The 21,035-nt window shown below is 35.7% G+C and overlaps 1 protein-coding gene across 3 annotated transcripts in view; it reads right to left on the reverse strand.

Moving 5' to 3' along the window:
• The window catches only part of LOC124721208 (beta-1,3-galactosyltransferase 5-like), a 192,626-nt gene that overhangs the window by 46,206 nt on the left and 125,385 nt on the right, over positions 1–21,035 (reverse strand). For 2 of the 3 annotated variants that reach the window (XM_047246058.1, XM_047246059.1), the window contains exon 3: positions 767–857. Coding sequence is in view for 2 of the 3 variants with exons in the window: in XM_047246059.1 (XP_047102015.1) it covers positions 767–857 (91 nt within the window). In the remaining variant the exon portion in view is untranslated. Of the gene's footprint in view, positions 1–766; positions 858–6,384; positions 6,615–21,035 lie in introns of those variants that run through there. The other variant, XM_047246060.1, reaches the window with a different exon arrangement.

Genomic DNA, 21,035 nt, shown 5'->3' on the forward strand with positions numbered 1-21,035 from the left:
ACTACATGATAGCCAAATGCTTTGATCTAATCGCACCTCCATATCAAACTACTCCCCCCCCCCCCCCTTCCACACGCACCTTTTTCACCAAATTTGAGCTCTGTGGTTTCTTTCTACTGCTAAAGCAAAGACAATTGCTCACAGGCCAAAAATTTACTTCAAATACACAGACCATTTCCCTCAAGAATTGTTTTATGCTGGAGAAGTAATATTAGGTCTGTACTGGTCTAACTGTACAGAGTCTAAAGAGTTCTATAATAGAAGACTACCTAAATAAAAATAGAATATTAATTTTTATTCAGTTGGACATCTGAAAGCATATAAACACAAACTAGTTGGTTCAGTCATCATTTTCCAGAACACGTCAGCCACAAAGTAACAATGCGGATACTGGCGACTTACCATTTCTTTTGGCAAGGAACTGAAATCGTCACTACTAGCTATTAACCAAAATGGCAACTGCCATAATACCCAACTACACCACTATTACTCAGTGTAAAGGACTGCCATTTTAAACAATACTAATTTTGGTTTTTTACTGTGCTGCTTCCAACTTTAAATTATTAGATGTCTGCTTCCTTGGACAAGATTCTCTGAACCCAGATGCTAATCCTGTATCTTTATACCACTGAAAATGCAGTCTTCAACCTTGTTTTTCTTTTATTACAAATAAGTACCAGATATTTTAAAATTATGAACATGTCAATATGACAAAACCAGCAAAATACAATCATTTCATGTGAATTAACAGCTATGAAATACATACCTTGAGGTTTGTAGCAATTTTGCAAGGATTTTAAATGCAGTTGACATAAGCTGCAGGATGGAACCAATATCAACCTGCCAGCTGATTCAGTCTGTAATACAACAGAAGGAAAATAACATCAGTTGCTTCTCATATTTATTAGGGTTCATAAAAAATAAAAATGATATACCAACAACTGTTCCAGTTATTTTATAGGTGGACCATACAATTATCTGGAGCTATTAAGATTGGGTTAAAACAGTTCCTTTTGTGCACTGATCTGAAGAATTAGCCAGTTACATTTATCACAAAGGAGACTGAGAAACTCAGCTTAAAATGTGGATACAAAGAAAGATTGTCCTTGGCCTTGTTGTCTGTACACTACAGTGCCTACATTAGACATGGTTTAGCTGTGGCTGTTCCTTCATGTTTCCACTTCACAATCACATCAACAGTCAAATCGGGCAGCTCTATAAGGGTTAAAAAGCCACTGATGGATTCGTTACTCAGGTGACACCGAATGATTAGTTTCATTTGAAGCCACCCCTGACCCACACGTTCTTCTATTACTGCTTCTCTACTGATAATACAATACTCACCACCTCCTTCCCCGATACAATACTCAACAACTCCTTTTATACTGGTGGGTCTTCCTTTCCTGACATCTAGTGGTCAATTCTACCATTAAATAAAGTTTACAATCTGACAGTGTATACCAGTAAATGCCAAAAGAAAACTAATCTGAAAGGCATAGTTTTCCAGATATGTTGATGAGAAGCAATAATAAACAAACAACTGCAAATGGTCTTTCCAGATTTATGCAGGCAGCAGTTTGGGAGGGAACTGACCAGCCTAAATGAGTGAATTTAAAACTCAAGTGAATAAAAACTGGTGTGTGAAACTGAATTCATATACAGTAGTCAATATAAGAAAAGTTGTTCAAATAAAAAGACCTAACATATTGTAGCAGTATATTCTCCATATTACCAAGTTAATACTGAATCATAAAACGCCACTGTAAACTCTTAGAAGCAATGCTACTATGGTTGGTTGATTTGTGGGGAGGGGACCAAACAGTAAGGTCAATGGTCCCATTGGATTAAGGAAGGATGAGGAAGGAAGTCAGCTGTGGCTTTTCAAAGGAACCATCCAGGGATTTGCTTGAAGCGATTTAGGGAAATCACAGGAAACCTAAATCGGGATTGACGGACACGGGTTTGAACCACTGTCCTCGCGAATACAAGTCCAGTATGCTAACCACTGTGCCACCTCACTTGGTTATGATCCTATGCTAAACAATCCCTTTAACACATCTGCAAATGTGTAGGTACAAAGTTTCTAGGCAAAAATAACATTAAAAGATGCATTTCATGAATACACATGAGCACATTTCCTTGTCTAAAACAGACCATAGTTTACGCATTAATTCTACATATACGCAGAAGACAATGTAACTGCTAAAACAGCAATACATTGCACATATATGCAAGCCAAACAGCAGCAGAAAGTGGTGAACAAAGGAAAACTGGTGTTTAATACACTATTAACATCATCATTATGAGTCTTAATGCAATCTGTCATGGGGCAGGAAACTGACTGTGGCTTTTCTAAATGAACTTTTCCAGTATTCATCAAATGAGATTTAGTGAAACCACGAAAACTTTAATTTTAGATAGCTGAACAGCAAGTTAAATCCTGCTGCTTCGTGATGTGAGTTCACCAGTGTCTTATCCACTGCATCACTTTGATCAGTGGAAGTGACAAATGCTGACTGCATACCAGTCTTGCTATAAAAGTACAATTTTTAAGTTCTTCCTTGCCTTTAATAAGCTTATAGCAGAGCAAAAGGGAAGGATGAGAGATTAACTGTCGTCTTGTCTCTTCAAATTAGGAATATCTTGCAGAGAGAGGCAAGCATGGGGCAAAAATTGATTGCTGAAACCTTATGCTTATGGTAACTTCCACTGTATGAAGTAATGGGCAACATATTAAGTACACAAGATACAGTACAGTTAAGCAAAGCCAAGACAAAAGTTATGAGTATTAGAATAGAAAATATCAACTTTTTTAATATCAAAATTGGACCTGGATGTAGTAACACCAGGATTACATGAGATGATTAAAAAATCAAGGGTATCGAGCCTACACACAAGTAAAGAGAGCTTTATTCAATAAATGGCTCTTTTGGTGTCAAATATTGAAATACAATTGACGGAGGTCCTGTAAGAATATGGAAGTGAAGTACAAATTGCAAAAAATCCAGAAAAGAAGAAACCTGAAGCATCTGTGTTGTTGTCATACAGAAGACTTGAAATTTTAAACAGACCTGCAAAGTACAACATGAAATAGTACTATAAAAATAAATGGAAGAAAGAAACTTATTAAATTCTCTTACAACAAAATGGGCCAGATTAATGGACTGTCATATAAGGCATTCGGGTAGGGTCATGTGAAGTGTGTGATTCCACCAGTCTGCTTTGACCTATGACATAATGCTGTCCTGGTGTGTGACATCACTGTGACACAGGGTTATTGAGTTGGTTCTTGTTTGTAGGCATCTTACAGTATTTGGTGGCACACACTTGTAGTGGATGTTGAGGTTTGAAGTGGTTTGTGTTACGTGTGGTACTCGTACCAAAACCTGTACATGTGGTGGTGTCACTGTTACAATATTTGAAGATCTATCTGGCAGGGTACCTGGTTTGAGAGATCTAGGTTCGCCATGAGGGAGACATTTTAGTGGAGTATTATTTTTGTTACCAGTCTTCATTATATTTTTTGCACATGAGACAAGAATGAGTGTGAGAAGTGTGTTACTACATGGGGAAGTTTTGGTGTCCTGGCATGGCAGTGGAGGCTGATGAGTTTCAATTTGGGAATGGTGAGTATAGGAGGGGTGGTTTGGAGGTTGGTTTGTGGGTGTAGGGGAGTGGGTGTTGTTTTGAAGGGGGAGGGGACATATTCAGGTGTTGCGTAGTCAGTGTAAGAGGGAACTTGTGAGGTTGATTGAGCAGTATGTTGAGGACAGCAGCACTGTTATGCATGATGTATTTTTTCTTACAGGTGTTTGAGGAAATGGGGGTATGAGCATTTGGCAGTAAATCATAGTATTGATTTTACGGGTTGTGACCCTGCAGCTTGCACAAATAGAATAGACAAGTTTTGCAGGTGACCAAATCTGATCAGGAGAAGGAAAAAAAAGGTGCTCTCACTCTTCCAATTTGTAATTTCATTTAGACTGGTATTGCTGGTGGAATGGCGTCCCATAGAATTAGTGTGATTTAATTTTTTTACACGAGTGGGGAGGGTGTACAGGGTGAGCTGATGGGGTTGGGTTTGGGGAAGGTGGTTGGAATTGTGTGTGAGGAAACTGGGCTACACTACAGAGTACTGTATTACCCCACCTTACATTCCAAAATATAATAAAGACACAAACAAAATACCATCAGTGTTCTGTCACCTTCCAGTCTGCACATGTATGCCATCACATCATCACATTATGAGATGAATCCGACATCCAGTATCGACAGACTCAGGTGACTTGATTGCCCCATAAGAGTGGGTTGGGTTGTTTGGGGGAAGAGACCAAACTGCGAGGTCATCGATCTCATCGGATTAGGGAAGGAAGCTGGCCGTGCTCTTTCAAAGGAACCATCCCAGCATTTGCCTGGAGCGATTTAGGGAAATCACGGAAAACCTAAAGCAGGATGGGCAGATGCAGGATTGAACCGTCGTCCTCCCGAATGAGAGTCCAGTGTGCTAACCAGTGCGCCCCCCCCCCCCCCCAAGCCACACCACTGTGTGTGTGTGTGTGTGTGTGTGTGTGTGTGTAGAAGGGAGGGAGGGGGGGGGGGGAGTCAGAAAGCAAACAACACACACTGAAGCTAGTGCTGTACATTTAATTCACTGTATGACCACCACCACATACCAATTAAGGTTTTCTGTCAGTAAATGAAGGACACTTAAGATGGTGTGCTCAAAGGTAAAGATCTGGCTTACTATCACACTTCCATGCATAGTTTTAACATCTAAGAAAGTTCATTAAAAATTCTCCCATTTTACACGTCATTTTTCGGTCTGCCTTGGAAATTTGCTACATTGTAGTTCAAATATACTGAATGAAAATACATTACAATTTTCCATAAAATGCCTTCACTTGGCAATGACACACTGCCAAATTCAGAGAGGAACTATGATGTTCATTAAATCCTGAAAAAGTGCATAAATGATATACCAATGTGAATTTGGAACTTATGGAACCAAGTCACTGGGTTATCACTTAACGATCAAGTGAACTTTGTGTTAAAGGGGTTACAATACCCACTGAAATAAAAACTAATCAGAAAGATTGGATTCAAATGTTGATTCTCCTACGACAAATTCAATAACCCATCACTGATGAATGGGGTTCATCAAAAAGTAGAGTTTTATATGGATTATCTCAAATTATCAGCATTTACACACAAATGTTTCTTTATATTTCGTTTGTACCCGTACATAAGTAGTTTTCCATTTACTTTACAAGCAAACAGGTACGACTTTCCAACGGTAAAATGGTGCTCAAAAGCAAAACATCTAGTTATTTGTTAAAATTTAGGATATTTCATTTTAAATGTTGGGGAAGCCTAACAATTTCAGCCAGTAACTACAATTCACATCAATTGGCACTAGATCAGTTATCTACCATTTCCATTATCGTTGCAAAATTTATTTATCTACATCCTCTTCAGTAAAGATCATTCCAATCTTTAATAAGAACATTCTAATGCACAAAAAATATTTTCATCTGAAACTGGTTAGACATGATATGCAATTCCTAAATATTAGACTCTTTTAAAGGGTTCTGGTCACACGGACTAGGACTAAAATTTTTACATGAGTGTACTGAGAGCTGAATATTGCAACTAGAAATGACGACGGCAAACTTCTCACTAAAGAAACGTTGGTATTCTGGTCATTCTAATGCGTACTCAGTGGCACGATTATTTTATAGAAACCATGTGGAGCAAGTCAGTTTACCAGAAATGTATACATTGCTAGTGTTAACATGAATTGACACTTTTTTTTGCCCTACTCATGCAGTTGTTAATGACAAGAAACAATTATTTTTTGTTTATTAACGTTATCAACGCAGTGTTTTTAAGCAACCTTAGAGTTATGCGAGCATCCCACACGAAATGTGAATATTGCTTTGCTCGCTGAGTTACCTGTTACGAGTCCTTACTTTCCATTACATGGAATTTTTTGATTACTACATTTTAAAATATTAACGAGACGCTCTTTTTCTGGAGAGTTTTTGTGTAATGTTACATGCATTTGAGACGCCACGAATTAGAACTGTCGGGATAACCATTGAACACAGCGATTTTTGCTCGCAAACAATGTCGACATCGGTTCCATCCTCAATGTGGAAGTCACTGGGTATAAAAAAAAAACTAATTTACAACATTGGGTACACAAGAAAAACAAACACCCATTCGTCTGCTACTGATCTCCGGTTTTTGTAATGACGGAAGTACGCCCTACATAAATGATTTGAAATATTGCCAGCAGTATATACACGCCACATGAACGTACAGTAAATACTGATAATCATACTCCCACACGTAGAAAAATATATAAGAGAATTGTATACTCACACTTGAAGCAGTCATATACGCTGCTATCCACGGGAGCGCTCCGACGAATGAAGAAATTTTGCTTTAACTTCCAGATTTTGAAGTCAGGGAGTTTTCCTATCAGCACCCATAATCTGCGATTAGGAGTGGAAATTTAGTTTCGCTACCTTCACATATACACCAACGTATCACCATTTCTCTGAAGATTAGTCAGACTCCCCTGTAGCCTGGCGTGCATAAATGTCACAACAAAACTTCACGACCAAAGATAATCGTATCGCGAGATGGAAACAATCACTGTAGCTCTCTGGGAATGCCGACGAACTCCCCGACCGCCAGAGATAAAAAGTTTCGAAATCGCACACCTGCATAATCTGAGAACGAAACATTTGATATGGTATGATTAAGCGAATGGTAGTAGATACCGTTCAGAAACTGTAATGACCGGCATCCATGTATTACACAGACACTGCAACTATCACTACCTTATGTTATATAGCTGATATACGGCGTAAGAGTTCCGGCAACAGGACTCAGAAGAGATATTTGTACAGAACGCATCACAGTTAAATAGGAAATCGCTTATACCTTCCCTGAATTGGAAAACTTTTTCAAGTATATTTCATTTGAGATAGATGTTGGGTGTTTGAATATCGAGAGATCTCATGGAACAAGCAGCAAGGAAGAAAAATTTATTTAATGTACACTCAGCGCACACTTCGGAATCAGCCATTTACTGGATTGGTGAGACTGTCCCTAAGGTAACTAAGAACACAGTTGCAACCACAAACTAATTTCAGTTATTATGGGGAAGTACAAGAATTTACATATCTGAACAGCAGAGATCCCCAATTTTCGCTGTTCAGAGATCGCTAAATTTCCATGTAACCGTTCTGTAATAGTCTTGTTACTTAATAACTGTACATGCAAGATGTTATATAATTTAAGATTTTATTGTACCGCATAAAATTTATTTTTTGGCTCAGATTTCCAAATTATTTGTATACAAACACGAGCATGATGTGATTGGGCTGCCATAGAAAAGCTAAGTCTGGGGTGTAACGCAGCTGTTGTAAGAGATTGCTTCACTAAGGCAAACTTAGAGTCGTTGGAAAGGTGCAGAGTCTGTTCGCACATCACAGGATAATAGCTGAATGGTTGGAAAGGGGTTAGGGCCAATAAAATGCAGCTATATGTAGTTTGGAAGAAAATAGGAAAATTAAGAGGGGAGAAAGATAATGAGATGTAGGAAGTGATGGCAGAAAACACTGGCCACAGAGAGAGAGAGTAGTATCGATAGATTACAACTGTGTCCCAGACCAAGAACCCAAAATCGAACCTTGTGTTTCGCAGGCAATGCTCTCATTGACTGAGCTATCAAGTCACGATTCGAGTGGTTCTGCACACAGCTTTAATCTACTAAGATTTTTCAAATCAGCACACGTTCAGCTGCAGAGCGTAGTATTCAGTATGGAGTATCTGGAAGTTTTATAATGGATGTGGAAAATAACTTTGCTCTACTGACACAATTAGGCTAGGTGCAGAGGCTTTTATAAGGAAATTAGTGATTTCAGCGAAAGTAGAATAGAGGACAAAAGTCCTATTGTCAGATAGCAGCCATTGAAGTGATATTGACTTGGTATTGCAAAAACAGTTAAGAAACAAGTTATATTAATTACATCTATCAGTTACAGGGTCGAATTTGAGTTTAGTTTCTGTTGGTGCAAATGGCAGGTGGAGTTTTACAAACATGACTTACATTTCCACAGGAAAAGGAAAATTGGCTGTGTTCATAGGAGAATCTTTTCTTTACGACACTGCCACTCATAAGAGTATCCTTGTAGTCTCTGATATCAGGGCAGCATCTGTATTTTAGGAGAAACTCATATTTCAGCCTATCAGAAGGTAAAGAAGTAAATATGACTGGAAATTTTGAGCCTGAAACATGTGAAGATGACATGGAGATCAAACTAACCTTATTGCTCCAAAACATTAGATGGTTCACAAAGAAAAATAGTGAACTTCAAAATTGTTAAAATAAAAAACCGTAGCCTACAACTTACAGAAGTGTAATATATGCTCCTGAATCTGGTTTCATAACTGCAGCAGCATTGCTGAATATCTAATATTCACTGTAGGTCAGGTACCGAAAAAGAAGAAATGGTTACTTAAATTAGGAAAGGTGAAACATATATAAACCTTGATAGTTTTAGATTTTGGAGTGATCAGTTTTTGGAGTTAATGCAGCAGAAATATAAATTCATGGAAATTGGACATAATAGTCAGAACATGTAGCACTCTATCTCATAACTTCGTTATTCATGAGACAATTTGATGTGCTGTTAAACACTTCAGATCACAATGACCAATTCCCGCATTTAATATCACAGTGTATAACATAAATAAAAATAACTGGAAATCTACAAGATTAATAAATGAAAAATGAACTGGGAAATGCAAAAACATATTTGTGAAGTACAATCTGGAAAGATGCACATACAATACTCAATACAATGAAGGATATAATGTATTTTGCAACAGCCATAGATTACTCTGAAAACAGTTGTCCTGATAGATTAACCTGTGAAAATAGGTTAACTTCTCCCAAACTTGGGGTTACAAACTGAACTGGAATATAATGTAAAACTAAGGGAATATTTTACTTAGCATCAATAGGAACAGATGATGACAGGGTTAAATCGATCCAACAGTCTACAGAACTGCACTGTAAAATTCTACACAAAGTTGCCAAAGTATAAAAATGGTAATATTTTGAAGAAAAAAATAAGCATCTCAAAGAATAAGTCCATATGTTGCTTACTCACATGCTACGTTTGTGTCAATTTACTTGGTTGGACAATGCAGTTAGACAGTTTTAGACATCATTTATACTACGTTTTCCGACCAAAAGATGAAGTTACAACAGTTACTGTTGTTGAAGGAGAGAACACTGCCCCCAAAAAATGCCAATCCAGTTTATAGATACAATTGTGAACCTATGAACGTTAACCCTGACATAACCAGAAGAAAAGTTAATATCAAAAGGCCACAAACACACCAGAAATATGATATCAAACCCTAAGTGTTACACCATCTAAAAGTAGCCCTGAAATAAGCGCTACAAAAAGATATAGCTACGAAAGTACACTGTGCAGAAGAAATCAAGGAGACACAGTACCAACAACAATTACAGTATAGAAAGGAAAACGAGTTTTTATTCATGAAGGAACTTAAAACTAGGACTGAGAGCAGTAACATGATTGTGATTAAAGTAGGTAAAGCACGAACTGTAGTGTTGTTACATAAAACAGATGATGTAAGCAAAGTGGAAGAATTTTTACAGTTATTGTAACTTCAGAAAATACAGAAAGATCGAACAGCTAAATACAATGATCAGGCTAAGTGGGTGGTAAACAAGTGCACCAACATTCTTTATGAATAAGTTTGTAAGAGCATTCTTCAGATTAATTCTAGGACTCTAAAGCTGTATGGCTTACTGAATCTCCATAAACTAGAAGTTTCAATCTGACCAGTAGTGTCTTAAATACAAGCACCAGTATACAATACTGCAAGGAATATCAACACCATCTGGAGGAAAAACGTGATCTTCACAGAATAAAATAGCATTTAGAACAGTTTAGATTTAGTTAACAAGTTAAGACATGTTAAGACGTCAAAAAAATGCAAAATGAGTCTCCTCCGATGTATGCAGCTTGTTTTCAAGCATTCCAATGAAATATTTTAGAGGTATTGTGTCAGAATCTCTGTATTTACACAACAGTAATCCAGAAGAACAGCTGAGCATAATTAATACAATAGACTGTTCTTAAAATCAAAATTGTTTCTGCTTTGAAAGATGTTATTGTAAGTACGCATATAGTCTGGCAGTGGGCTCACCCTTATCCTCATTGCTAGAGAAATGTTCATGAAGAAGTGGGAGATTGATTTTCTAAGGAGTGAACCATTCACAAACCATGTTGTCCATTGGTACAGATATGTCATTGATATTCTGTGTATGTGGAATGGTTCCTCTAGACAACTACACAAGTTTGTGGAAAATATGAATCAATAGCATACTACCATAAAGATTAGTATGGAGTTAGGGTGTTCCAGCACTTATTTTCAGGACATCAGCTTACGGATAGAAAATAGCAACAATAAATTTAAAATTTGCTAAAAAGACTCCTTTACGAACATATTCATCTGAGCTTCCTCTAAACATCCTACAGCTTACACACATGTAGCATTCCACCACATAATTCACCAATTCCTTTCTAACACTATGTCCTAAGGATACTATGACCAGGAACTCAACAAAGTAAAAATAACAGCCACAAATAATTAATTTGATACTAACATCACTGACGAACTCCTCAACGCAAAATAAAGAAGGAAGCCACAACATATTTTACCCAGTGTACAACATAGGAATTGGTACAGTTAACTTTTATAGGTAACATTTCAATTAGGATAATCAACATTTTGACAGGAAAGGGTTTCTCTGTCCTTTTCTATGTCCCACAGACAAGAGGTACACTTCTCTTCAATTCAAAAGTTAAACAATCAGACATAACAGAAAGTGGGATTTATAAGATCACCTGCCAAGAGTGTCAGCACGGTCTAACGTAACAGTTTGGAATAGGACATCCTCCTCTAGAATTACTTTTCCTCAACAGCAGTTGTCGATAATAGCATTACTTTTCGAAGTCAATATTATATCAGTTGCTTTTCAGAAAACTTTCATATAATGTTATACACAGTATGCTATATTTCAAGCTAAAATTCATGAAAAGGAATTATTTTATAAAATATTTTAGTTTCGTTGCTATAATCGATAAGTACTGGTTGGCTGGTTTGTGGTGGGTTGACACTCTATCTCATATTTGTTACTCACTGTGATAGCAGCAGCACACCAGGTGGTCAGTAACTTACACTGCTGAGTTTGAAAGTCAATCACAATTGTATAAATTGGTTTGTAGAATTTTTGTTACGAATTGGGAGCACCTGTAGCGCAATGAATTACAGCAACTACAAGAAGAAAACGCCACATTTGCCTTTTTTCAGGTATGCCAAGGACCCTGAGAGGTATAAAATGGTACGTTACTTGGCAGTTTATTTATGGTTCCCTTACAACCTACAGATACTTACTGAACAATGCTATTTTGTTTTTTGAGAAAAAATGGCTCGTAAATAGCAGAAGACCTGACATGCCGAAAGACATCATAGATCCACTGAAAAACATGAAGCTGTCTTCACTACCTACATGTGCAGGCTTGTCAGAATGTGGTCTTAGAAAACATGTATGGAATGCAATACCTACATTACTTAACATATCAAATAAATCAACGCGATGGTAACTGAAGGGAAAAGCATACAGGCATAACAGTAAAACGTCAAAATCAGTAAAACTGTCTCCCAACAAAGAAGACCAATTACACAGTGTTGCACATATGAGTCACAAACAGAAAGAATCTTCAACATATTTGCTTTTAAAGCAAAAGCAATTACATTTGCACAAATATTTGTGTGTCAGAAAGTCTAGTGAAATTTAAGAATGTGCGAATCATTATACACCATACACAACTTCTTTGTCTCAAGGTAAGTACCTTTAATAATTAGAACATGCAATAACAGAAATATACATTTCTCATGCATGAAATGGGTGTTCATATTCTCTTGCATTCAGCAGAGTAAGATGCAGTTATATACATATTTAGAAGTATTTTTTCATGAGTAAGTTGTAGCTTATGACACTGAATCAGTGAGGTCTGTTGTTTTTACATCTATTTTGCAGTCATTCATGACTTTTGATTTCGCACATACTCTTGGATGCAAAAAAAGAAATACTTCATAAGTCACACAGAAGAGGGATGAAAAACAAATATTATTCTTACCATGTATATGATTGTGCTTTCTCGCCACTTGAAGCAATAGTGTCACTCTATCTGTCAAACTTGTCAAATTGTAAAAACTTCCATAGCAGAAAATGTTGTGACTGTTTGTATTAAATTGTGTTGTCAGTGTTGGTGTATTGGACAGATCTATTTGCACTAGGTACAGAGAACACCATAGAAACCAGAGCTCAAAGAAGCCTGATTCATCCTTTGCCAAACATTGTATAAGTGGAGACCATAAATACATCACAGACACACACTTCATAGCAAATGTCAATAAAAGTGAATTTGTGCTAGGATTGTTTAACATTGGTGTCAATAAAAGTGAATTTGAGCTAGGATTGTTTAACATTGATCACCTATCAGATCTAAAATGTATGGGTGAAATTAATTACTGTACTGAGAAATTAAATGTAGACTATGAACAAATTCAGTACTACGTTGATAGATTACACAGGCCAACGAAAAATGGTTTTTGAAAAACTTTTTTTACTTTGATAGCTGATCATTATAGATTTTTATGAGCTGAATCCAAATCTATCCTCAGTTTTTTTGTATCACCCATAGTTTTCGAGCAATATGCTTTTCATTATATAGTATAAAAATCCTATGCTATGCAGTAAATGGGGAAATTAATGAAACACTTTGTTGCAACATAAGCATGGTTTGTATTTACAGTAAGCTACTTAAAACAATGATAGGTATTAGTAGAGGTTTCACTTTTCAGCTGGAATTGGTTTGTATTTTTTTCTTTTTTTTCTTTGAAGCTTCTTGTATAGCTTTTTCTATGATGAGTTGCTTGCTGAAGTTCTCAGTGAATTGACCAACAGTAGTCCTCCATCACATTGGTGTCCCAGCGGCCTTGGTAGCGTTTTTCCATCACTTTAATATCCTGGTGAAAACGCTCTCCTTGCTCCTCACTAACATCGCCCATATTGTCCAAGAAGTAATCAAGGTGACTGTTCACAAAGTGAACTTTCATACTCATTAAACATCCTAAAATTTTAAACTTCTTTAACAATGCAGCTATAATAGAAACCTATTCTGAGTCTTTTTCATGTCCTAAGAACTTTGTAACGACTTGCTTGAATGATACCCACGCTTCTTTCTCATTTACGGGCATTGTGAATTCAAAGTTAACATCAGACATCAATTTTCTAATGTCAGGTACGACAAAGACGCCTACTTCTAGTTTAGCTTCTGAAAGGTGTGGAAACGTTTGGTAGAGATACTTAAAACATGGTCCATCTTCAGGCAAAGCCTCTACAAACTGTTTTATTAGGCCTAACGTTATATGTAGAGGTGGTAGGAGTACGTTTTATGTATTTACAAGGTTTTTGTGTAGAATGTTCTTCTCACCAGGTTTTAAAGACTCCCACACAGGCCAGTTCTTTCTGAACGAGTGTTCATCCCTAGTCCTACTGTCCCATTCACACAAGAAACATGGAAATTTGGTAAAGCCACCTTGCTGACCAAGCAGCATACATGTTACTTTTAGATCGCCACATATCATCGAACCATGAGCAGACTAGCCTATTTTATTCTGCACTATTTCTAGGTTTTCATAGCTTTCTTTCATATATACAGAATGTCCAACAGGTATAGATGGATACATGTTACAATTGTGTAATAATACAGCCTTTAAGTGAATTTTGGATAATCAATAAACATCCTCAAGTCTTCCTTTTTTATTCAATACCAAACTCATTCATCATACTGGGAATGTCTGAGCAGTACACTAAATCATCTTCTTGTTGAAAAAACTTGAAAAATTGCGGCTCTCTCTTTCTATACATGTATAGGCTGATTCCAGCTGCCAATAAGTTATTTTCTTTTAATCTAGAGCCAAACAATTCAGCTTCTTCTTTCATTAAGCCCAGATCCCTAACCAAATCGTTAATCTCGGTCTGAGTAAACAATTTGGGCTCTACAATTTCTGTATTACAATGGACTTCATCATTATCTGGTTCATCTAAATCACATTGCACATCAGAAAATACATCTATTGGAATAGAATTTAAATCATCTGATGGTTAAGGAACTGTCAAATCTACACCATGCCCTACTGGTTGGATGGTGGACAGAAGGTTAGGGTAACCTATTATCTTTTGTTTTTCGAATTATGACCAGTAATATCAACACTGCAAAGGTAGCAATCATCAGAATGATTTCTTGGCTCCCTCCATATCATAGGAACAGCAAATCTAAAGTCTTTTTTCTCCTTTTTGGTTCTTTTCTCAGATCTTCAACACACACATAACATACCTCATGTGGCGAACAAGATTTATGTTGATCACCAAGTTTAGATCCTAAGTGTGATAGATAAACCTTTTTCAGAAAGTCTGTAACGTTTCTTTAGTGTTTTTTAATCAGAAATTCACCACAAATATAACAAAAACTGTCAGCAGAGTTTTTACAACCATGATTAGCCAGACACTGTACTGAGCACATGTACAGGAAACGGGAAAGTGAGGTTAAGTTGACAGTAAACAAAACACCAACTGTTAATACAAAAATAGAACTGACCTTTTTTGCCAGAAAATGTTTTTCAGCAGTGCTACCAATGTCATCTACATTCATTACACCTCATTTTTAAATTATTTTAACTATATAAAAGCTGTTAAATTCTTTAAAAAATCGCTTAATTTAACAAATTTAACTGTAAAATGTGAAGAAATGGTGGCTGATACAGTTTTTTAAGTATCATATTTGGATTTCGCACCCAAAAAAACATCAGAATAAGGTATTTTCAGCAAAAAAGTTTTTCCATCATTGTCCTGTGTTATTAACTGTTTAGAATATTAACACCTATAGGGAGAAACTAAAGCTAGTAGACTGGGATACTGTCTTAATTTCTTATAACAGCTGCTGCCAAAAGACCAAAAACAATATAGTAATAAAGTCAGAAGAACCAGGCACCTGACAAAACAAATGGTTTACACCTGGCTTACAGAAATTAAAGATCTTGGTAATTATTTGCTACAAAAAAGTAAAAAGTGGTAATGTGGACAAAGCCACATATAACAACCTCAAAGGACATTATAGATCACAAGTTGGAACAGCAACATGTAGAGCAAATGAACATTACATTGAAAACTCAAATAATAGATGCAAGGTAGCATGGAGTATACTGTCCTAATGAATTCTATGAATCCATATTTTATTTTTTCCAAATTATCAACAGAAGTAACTTCCACAATGTAAGCCAAGAAACTATAGTATAAAAAGTTGACATGTTTATCATGTTGGTTCCCACATTTTTGATCAGTTATGTACCAGAAAACAGGCTTATAACCCTAAACCCAGGTTGTACAGAAATAATAAAGTTTGTGAAACAAGACTAAAAAAGTGTTTTGTTTTGTTAATAAGATAAGAATTATTCGGACTGTACCAAAGAAAGACAGAAGGAACAAAGAGAAAGTTCCTTTGAAAGATGAGAACCAAATGATAAGAAAAGCCCCAAAATTACAGACACTTTTAATAGCTTCCTTCTGTCAGCTGCATATAATATAGGTCTGAATACTACAATAGTTGATGCTAACTGTTTCTAAGAATAACATACCAACAGCAGCTCTGATTAAATTCATCTAATCGTATATATCCAGAAAAAGTTATCAGTCCTCATAAATAACTGAAATAGTACTGATGAAAATATATGCAAAAGAGTGAAATGTTGTTTGACTGAACTTTGTAATATATCACTTTTGCAAGGAATGTTTTCATAACGACATTTTCTGAGACTGAGTTCAATATGCAACTATCAAGTGACTTAAGAAAAAAGAGGCAAAACATTAGTAAATCAATGATTCCTCACCACATTATTCCAGAATTTTCAAAGTTTTTCGAGAAAATGATGGAGAATAAACTTTATATACACGTACTATAATAGTTCAGTCGCAAACAGTTTGTATTTAAAACAGGACTATTAATTAAACAGACTGTATTTGCCTTGATAGATGATATGGCAGAATCAAGAAGTCAAAACTTATTACCTCTGGAAATTTGTTGTGGCTTATTTAAGGATTTTGAATATGTGACCCTCGGCATCCTTACGAAAGAGTTAATACATTATGGAATAGTAGATACAGGAAGGTCACGGTTTTTGTATTATATGAACGACAGCAGAATGTGTTAGTTCCACACAGCAGTACACACTGAGAATTTGAAGCTATCAAGTGTACACTGCACGTTTCTATTTTGGGTCCTCTGTTTTTTATGATATACATAAACGATCTTCCACTTCTATAGTCAGAAGATATAAAAATTGTCCTTTTACTCTGGTACACACAAAGCATTTGAATGAATGGAGCCTGCAAAGAGACATAAGGACGACAAGTAATATTTGTCATGGGTGCAATCAACTAACTGGGAACAACTGTGAACTCATAGAACAAGGATGTGATCTAACTATATACTTTTGCTAGCAAAGGCAATTAAATACTGTGTTCATTGTTGTCTAGAAGAATTTATTTATGATTAAGTTTTAATTTTGCTTTATTGTCTGTAGGCACTTGATTACATATTTTTGTGAATGTATAACGAACTTCTTTGAGCTGCTAACAGAATGGGCAAGGAAGGTAATTTTTTCTCGTGTTTCAGCTGTGTAAATTTGTGTTCTAGTGAAACTGCAATCGACGAGTTATGATGAATTTCATTGATAAGTATATATATAAAGAATTGAGAATACCTAACTAGTTGAAGAGGCTCCCTGAGTATAACAGTGAGCGATCAGCATGAATCGTATCATTTGCACTGTTTGCCTTTGGAAAACCAATACTTTATGCCAAACTATTGAGTTATCCTAGAAAATTATACCAGAAAACATTAATGAGAGGAAATGTGCAAAATACATCAATATGTTGACATGCTAGTTTTCAAAGGTGGCAATTATGCAAAGAACAGAAGTTACTGATTAAGTGGTCAGTACCATCTTTCCAACATTTCAGATTTTTTATCAATATGTGCTCTAAGAAATGTTGAGCGTTATATCCTAGTCATTGACTTCCAGTTATGTGTCACTGAGGTTTTTCTATCTGTTTTACAAAACTAAATAAGCTGTTGTTTTACAAAATTGAGAAGAGTACATTTATTGAGAAGAATTGATTAATTCTTTTAAAAACATTATTAACAATTCCTTCAGTTGCTGCCTCTCTAACTGGACTGATTATAGGACTTATGTCATCAGATTAAAGTGTCAACTTTATTTGACGTATGACAAATGTCCTTTAAATTTAAGGAATAGCTGCAGATCCAAAATTTAACCCTGTGGGATTTCACTCTTGATTTCTCTACTGTCATTAAGGTTTTCGTCCGTTCTAGAATTATTCAACATCACTTTTTGCATTGTTTCTGTTAAATATGACTTAAATCCATTGTTTGTAACAACATTACTTCCATAAAACTTAAGCTTTTCCAACATGTGATGGTCTTTACCTTGGATGTCAAACTCGTAGCCTGTTGGCCACATGCAGCCTGTAAAGCTTATTTTTGTGGCCCACCTCACAAATATATCAATATGTAAATATCATGTCATGTTAGATGCAGGCGCACAAAACAGACTAGCAATGTATATTTTGGTGGGTGACTACAAACTGACAGACCCAAAGGGTATAAATGAGACTCCTCTATTCATGATACACTACAGTCAGGCTCTTGGAGCAACAGTGTTTGCTTTGAACATGGAAAGAGTGTTCCGCTGTGTTTTCAAGTAAAAACAATGGATCGATTTCGACCAAAGTTTTAGTCAGTAGGGTCTGTCATTGGAGCTATGTCACTTTGCTCACTCGGTCTACCTGAGAAAATACTGCTGTATGCTGGTAGTCTTCATGCCTATGACATCATAATGTTTTCCACTAGCGTCAGCAGCAGTATTCAAAAAATTGTGGTATGGTAGATTGTCAGTGAGTGGTTATCCAGAAGTAATTAATATAACAATGAAAAATGAAGCTATTCCTCTTAATCAGGGACATATTCACTGTTACAAAAGAGTAACACATTTCAACATGAACATCATTGTAACACATTTTCATGAAACAGTTACTTCTAGATGCCATTTCTACAAGAGCTGCTGATAGTGCATGGTATCTGAGTTGGTAAAAATTCAGCATAAATCGAAAAACATTTCCCCTCTGACCCTCCTAGACTCTGGAGCAGCTGAGATTTAATTCCTCCTCACCCCATCTCGTGTGATGCAGCTATATGTACATACTTTAGTCTTGCATGAATTGATCTCTTTGGTTGATGAGAAGAGGTTATATTTTGCTGTTGGAAATGTTATCAATTTGTGGAATTGTTCATTGTTTGGTAAATTTTATTCAAGAAATATTTTATTTTTTATTAAAAAGTTCCATTATTTTAAGAATTTTAACGATCATTCATTTATTTCAGCGTTTTGTGTTCAGCATGTCACTATTGAAACCAACTGGTAGTACAAATAATCAAAGAATTGTCGAGGAAACTCGAAATTTCCAAGAAAAGCGTGAACTAGAATTCTTTCACTGTGACGTAAATGATAAAGTAGTCCGCTTGATTTGCGATAATGATATTAGTGTACCAAAAATATACAGCATTAGTCATCATTGTGAATAATATACATTAACATGTAAGAATTATGAAGTAAAACTGAGTGTGGAGTGACAAAACACCGGTTATTGTTTCAAACGATTACATAAGAAAGTGAAGGAGTGGTGCACACATGTTACATCTTGTCAGAAGTGAAAGCTAAACAATCGAAACCTTTTATTGAAGGTGATTTCACAAAAAAATGTGTAATAAAGACTGCAGAAATTGTTTGTCCAGGAAACGTGAAGGCTTTTCAAACAATCCCTTCGTCTTGAAACACAGTTGCAGAAAGAATAATTGATTTTTACAACTATTTATGTATTCAGATACAAGAAAGTTTCGAAGCTTTTTACATGCCTGTGATAAGAATATCAACATTGGAAGCATACCTAAATTAGTTACATTTTCTCATGTTTGTGGCACAGCATTTTTAAGGAATTATTGGAACTGTTTGTGATGCAAAACACTTGTACAGAACATGTTATGTTAGTTAGGTTTAAGTAGTTCTAAGTTCTAGGGGACCGATGGCCACAGATGTCAAGTCTCATAGTGCTCAGAGCCATTTGAAGCATATTAAACTTGTTAAACTCACAAGAAAACCACAAATTTCATAAAATCTTGTGGTTGAAATCACTAACACGGTTGTCTGCTTTCTTACATCAACTAAATATCAATTATTCTGGTTTGTCACACTATACCAAGATACGTTGCATATCCTACACCACAGTTCTTAAACAGTTCTGGGATTTGAAATACGAAATAGGCTCATTCTTTAGATATAAAAGTCAAGATACAAGACAAGATATGCAAAATATGATTTACAAGCTGTATTGTTCATGGTTGATATAACAAAACACTTATATAATTTGAATCAGAAACTTCATTGGAAAGACACCATCATCATGAATGTGGGTGATCAAGTTAAAGCATTCAAATGTAAGTTAGTTTTATGATAAAATCAGATGAAGAACGAAAATTGAACAGATTTTTTGACATGCAACATCAACAAATGTAATTACAATGAAACAACATTACACAAAACAAATGCAGAAAAAATTATGAAACGATATTAAATTAAAATTTGTGGATTTAAAATTATTGGAAAACAAGTTTTCTTTGATCTCTTCGATTTATTTAAAAATATAGAATCAGTGTCTAATGAAATGCAAGATGAGGTAAATGAAATATAGTGTGATTGAGATTCGAAGATAACATTTACTGAAGTTGGCATACCTGAATACAGTAAATATTTGCCTGCCACATTTGAAAATATTCGAAAATTTATGAGCGATATTATTTCCATATTTGTAAGTACTCATCAGCATAAGTGACTATGTTCAGTTGTGTAACAAAATAAATCTCTTGTCAGATCTAAAATTTCACAGTCACTTTTGGTCAGTTTTGAAACTAATTACTGTAAAAAAGTAGGGAAGACAGCAGCAGAAAAGAGATGTCAAGTGCCAGGAAGAAACCATTAATATTATCTTTCAAATAACTTCCAGGAATTCAGCCATGTAACACTTTCAGCGATCGCCGATATCGGCGGTCGCTGAAAGTGTTACCTGGCTGAATTCCTGGAAGTTATTTGAAAGTTGTATATGCCAGGAGAAACTCACGTCTCACATTAATATTATCGTTGTTCTTGTGATTTGTGCTATATTTCTTGAAATAATTTGTTTATATCAAAACTGCGTTTTAACTCCATAGATTCTTTTCTAACTCACCTATATTGTAGCCTTGTGTGTCTGGTTCCTGTGAGCATTTGTATTTGACGTCCTTTGTCCACACAGTTAGATGCCTTGGACAAGTAACAGAAATATCAACTGGTGATATCTTATTGTCTTATCTTTCTAATATTTGGTGAGTAAATGATATTTTCAGTTGAACAGCAATGCAGGAACCCAAACTCTAATGTCCCAAGTAGATTATTTCCACTTATCAGTCACACTACCTCTGATTACATTAAATGTGTTAGAAAAAGGGAGTCCCCTGTGACAATCCATGATGCGACAAGATGAGGTGTTTGTAGCCACAAAAGGATGACATTTTGATTATTTATTTCCAGTTTTTATAAACTGAAGACACTTTGAACATTCTAATGATGTGACAGTAGCTAACAGATAATGCACCATTGCACAAACTGGTGGAGTGACAAAAAGAAAAAGAATTTCCAGATAACATTCACATAATTTTTCCTCTGGTCTTGGACCAAGGAAT

Source organism: Schistocerca piceifrons, chromosome X, assembly GCF_021461385.2.
Source record: "Schistocerca piceifrons isolate TAMUIC-IGC-003096 chromosome X, iqSchPice1.1, whole genome shotgun sequence".
NCBI classification, from domain to species: domain Eukaryota; kingdom Metazoa; phylum Arthropoda; class Insecta; order Orthoptera; family Acrididae; genus Schistocerca; species Schistocerca piceifrons.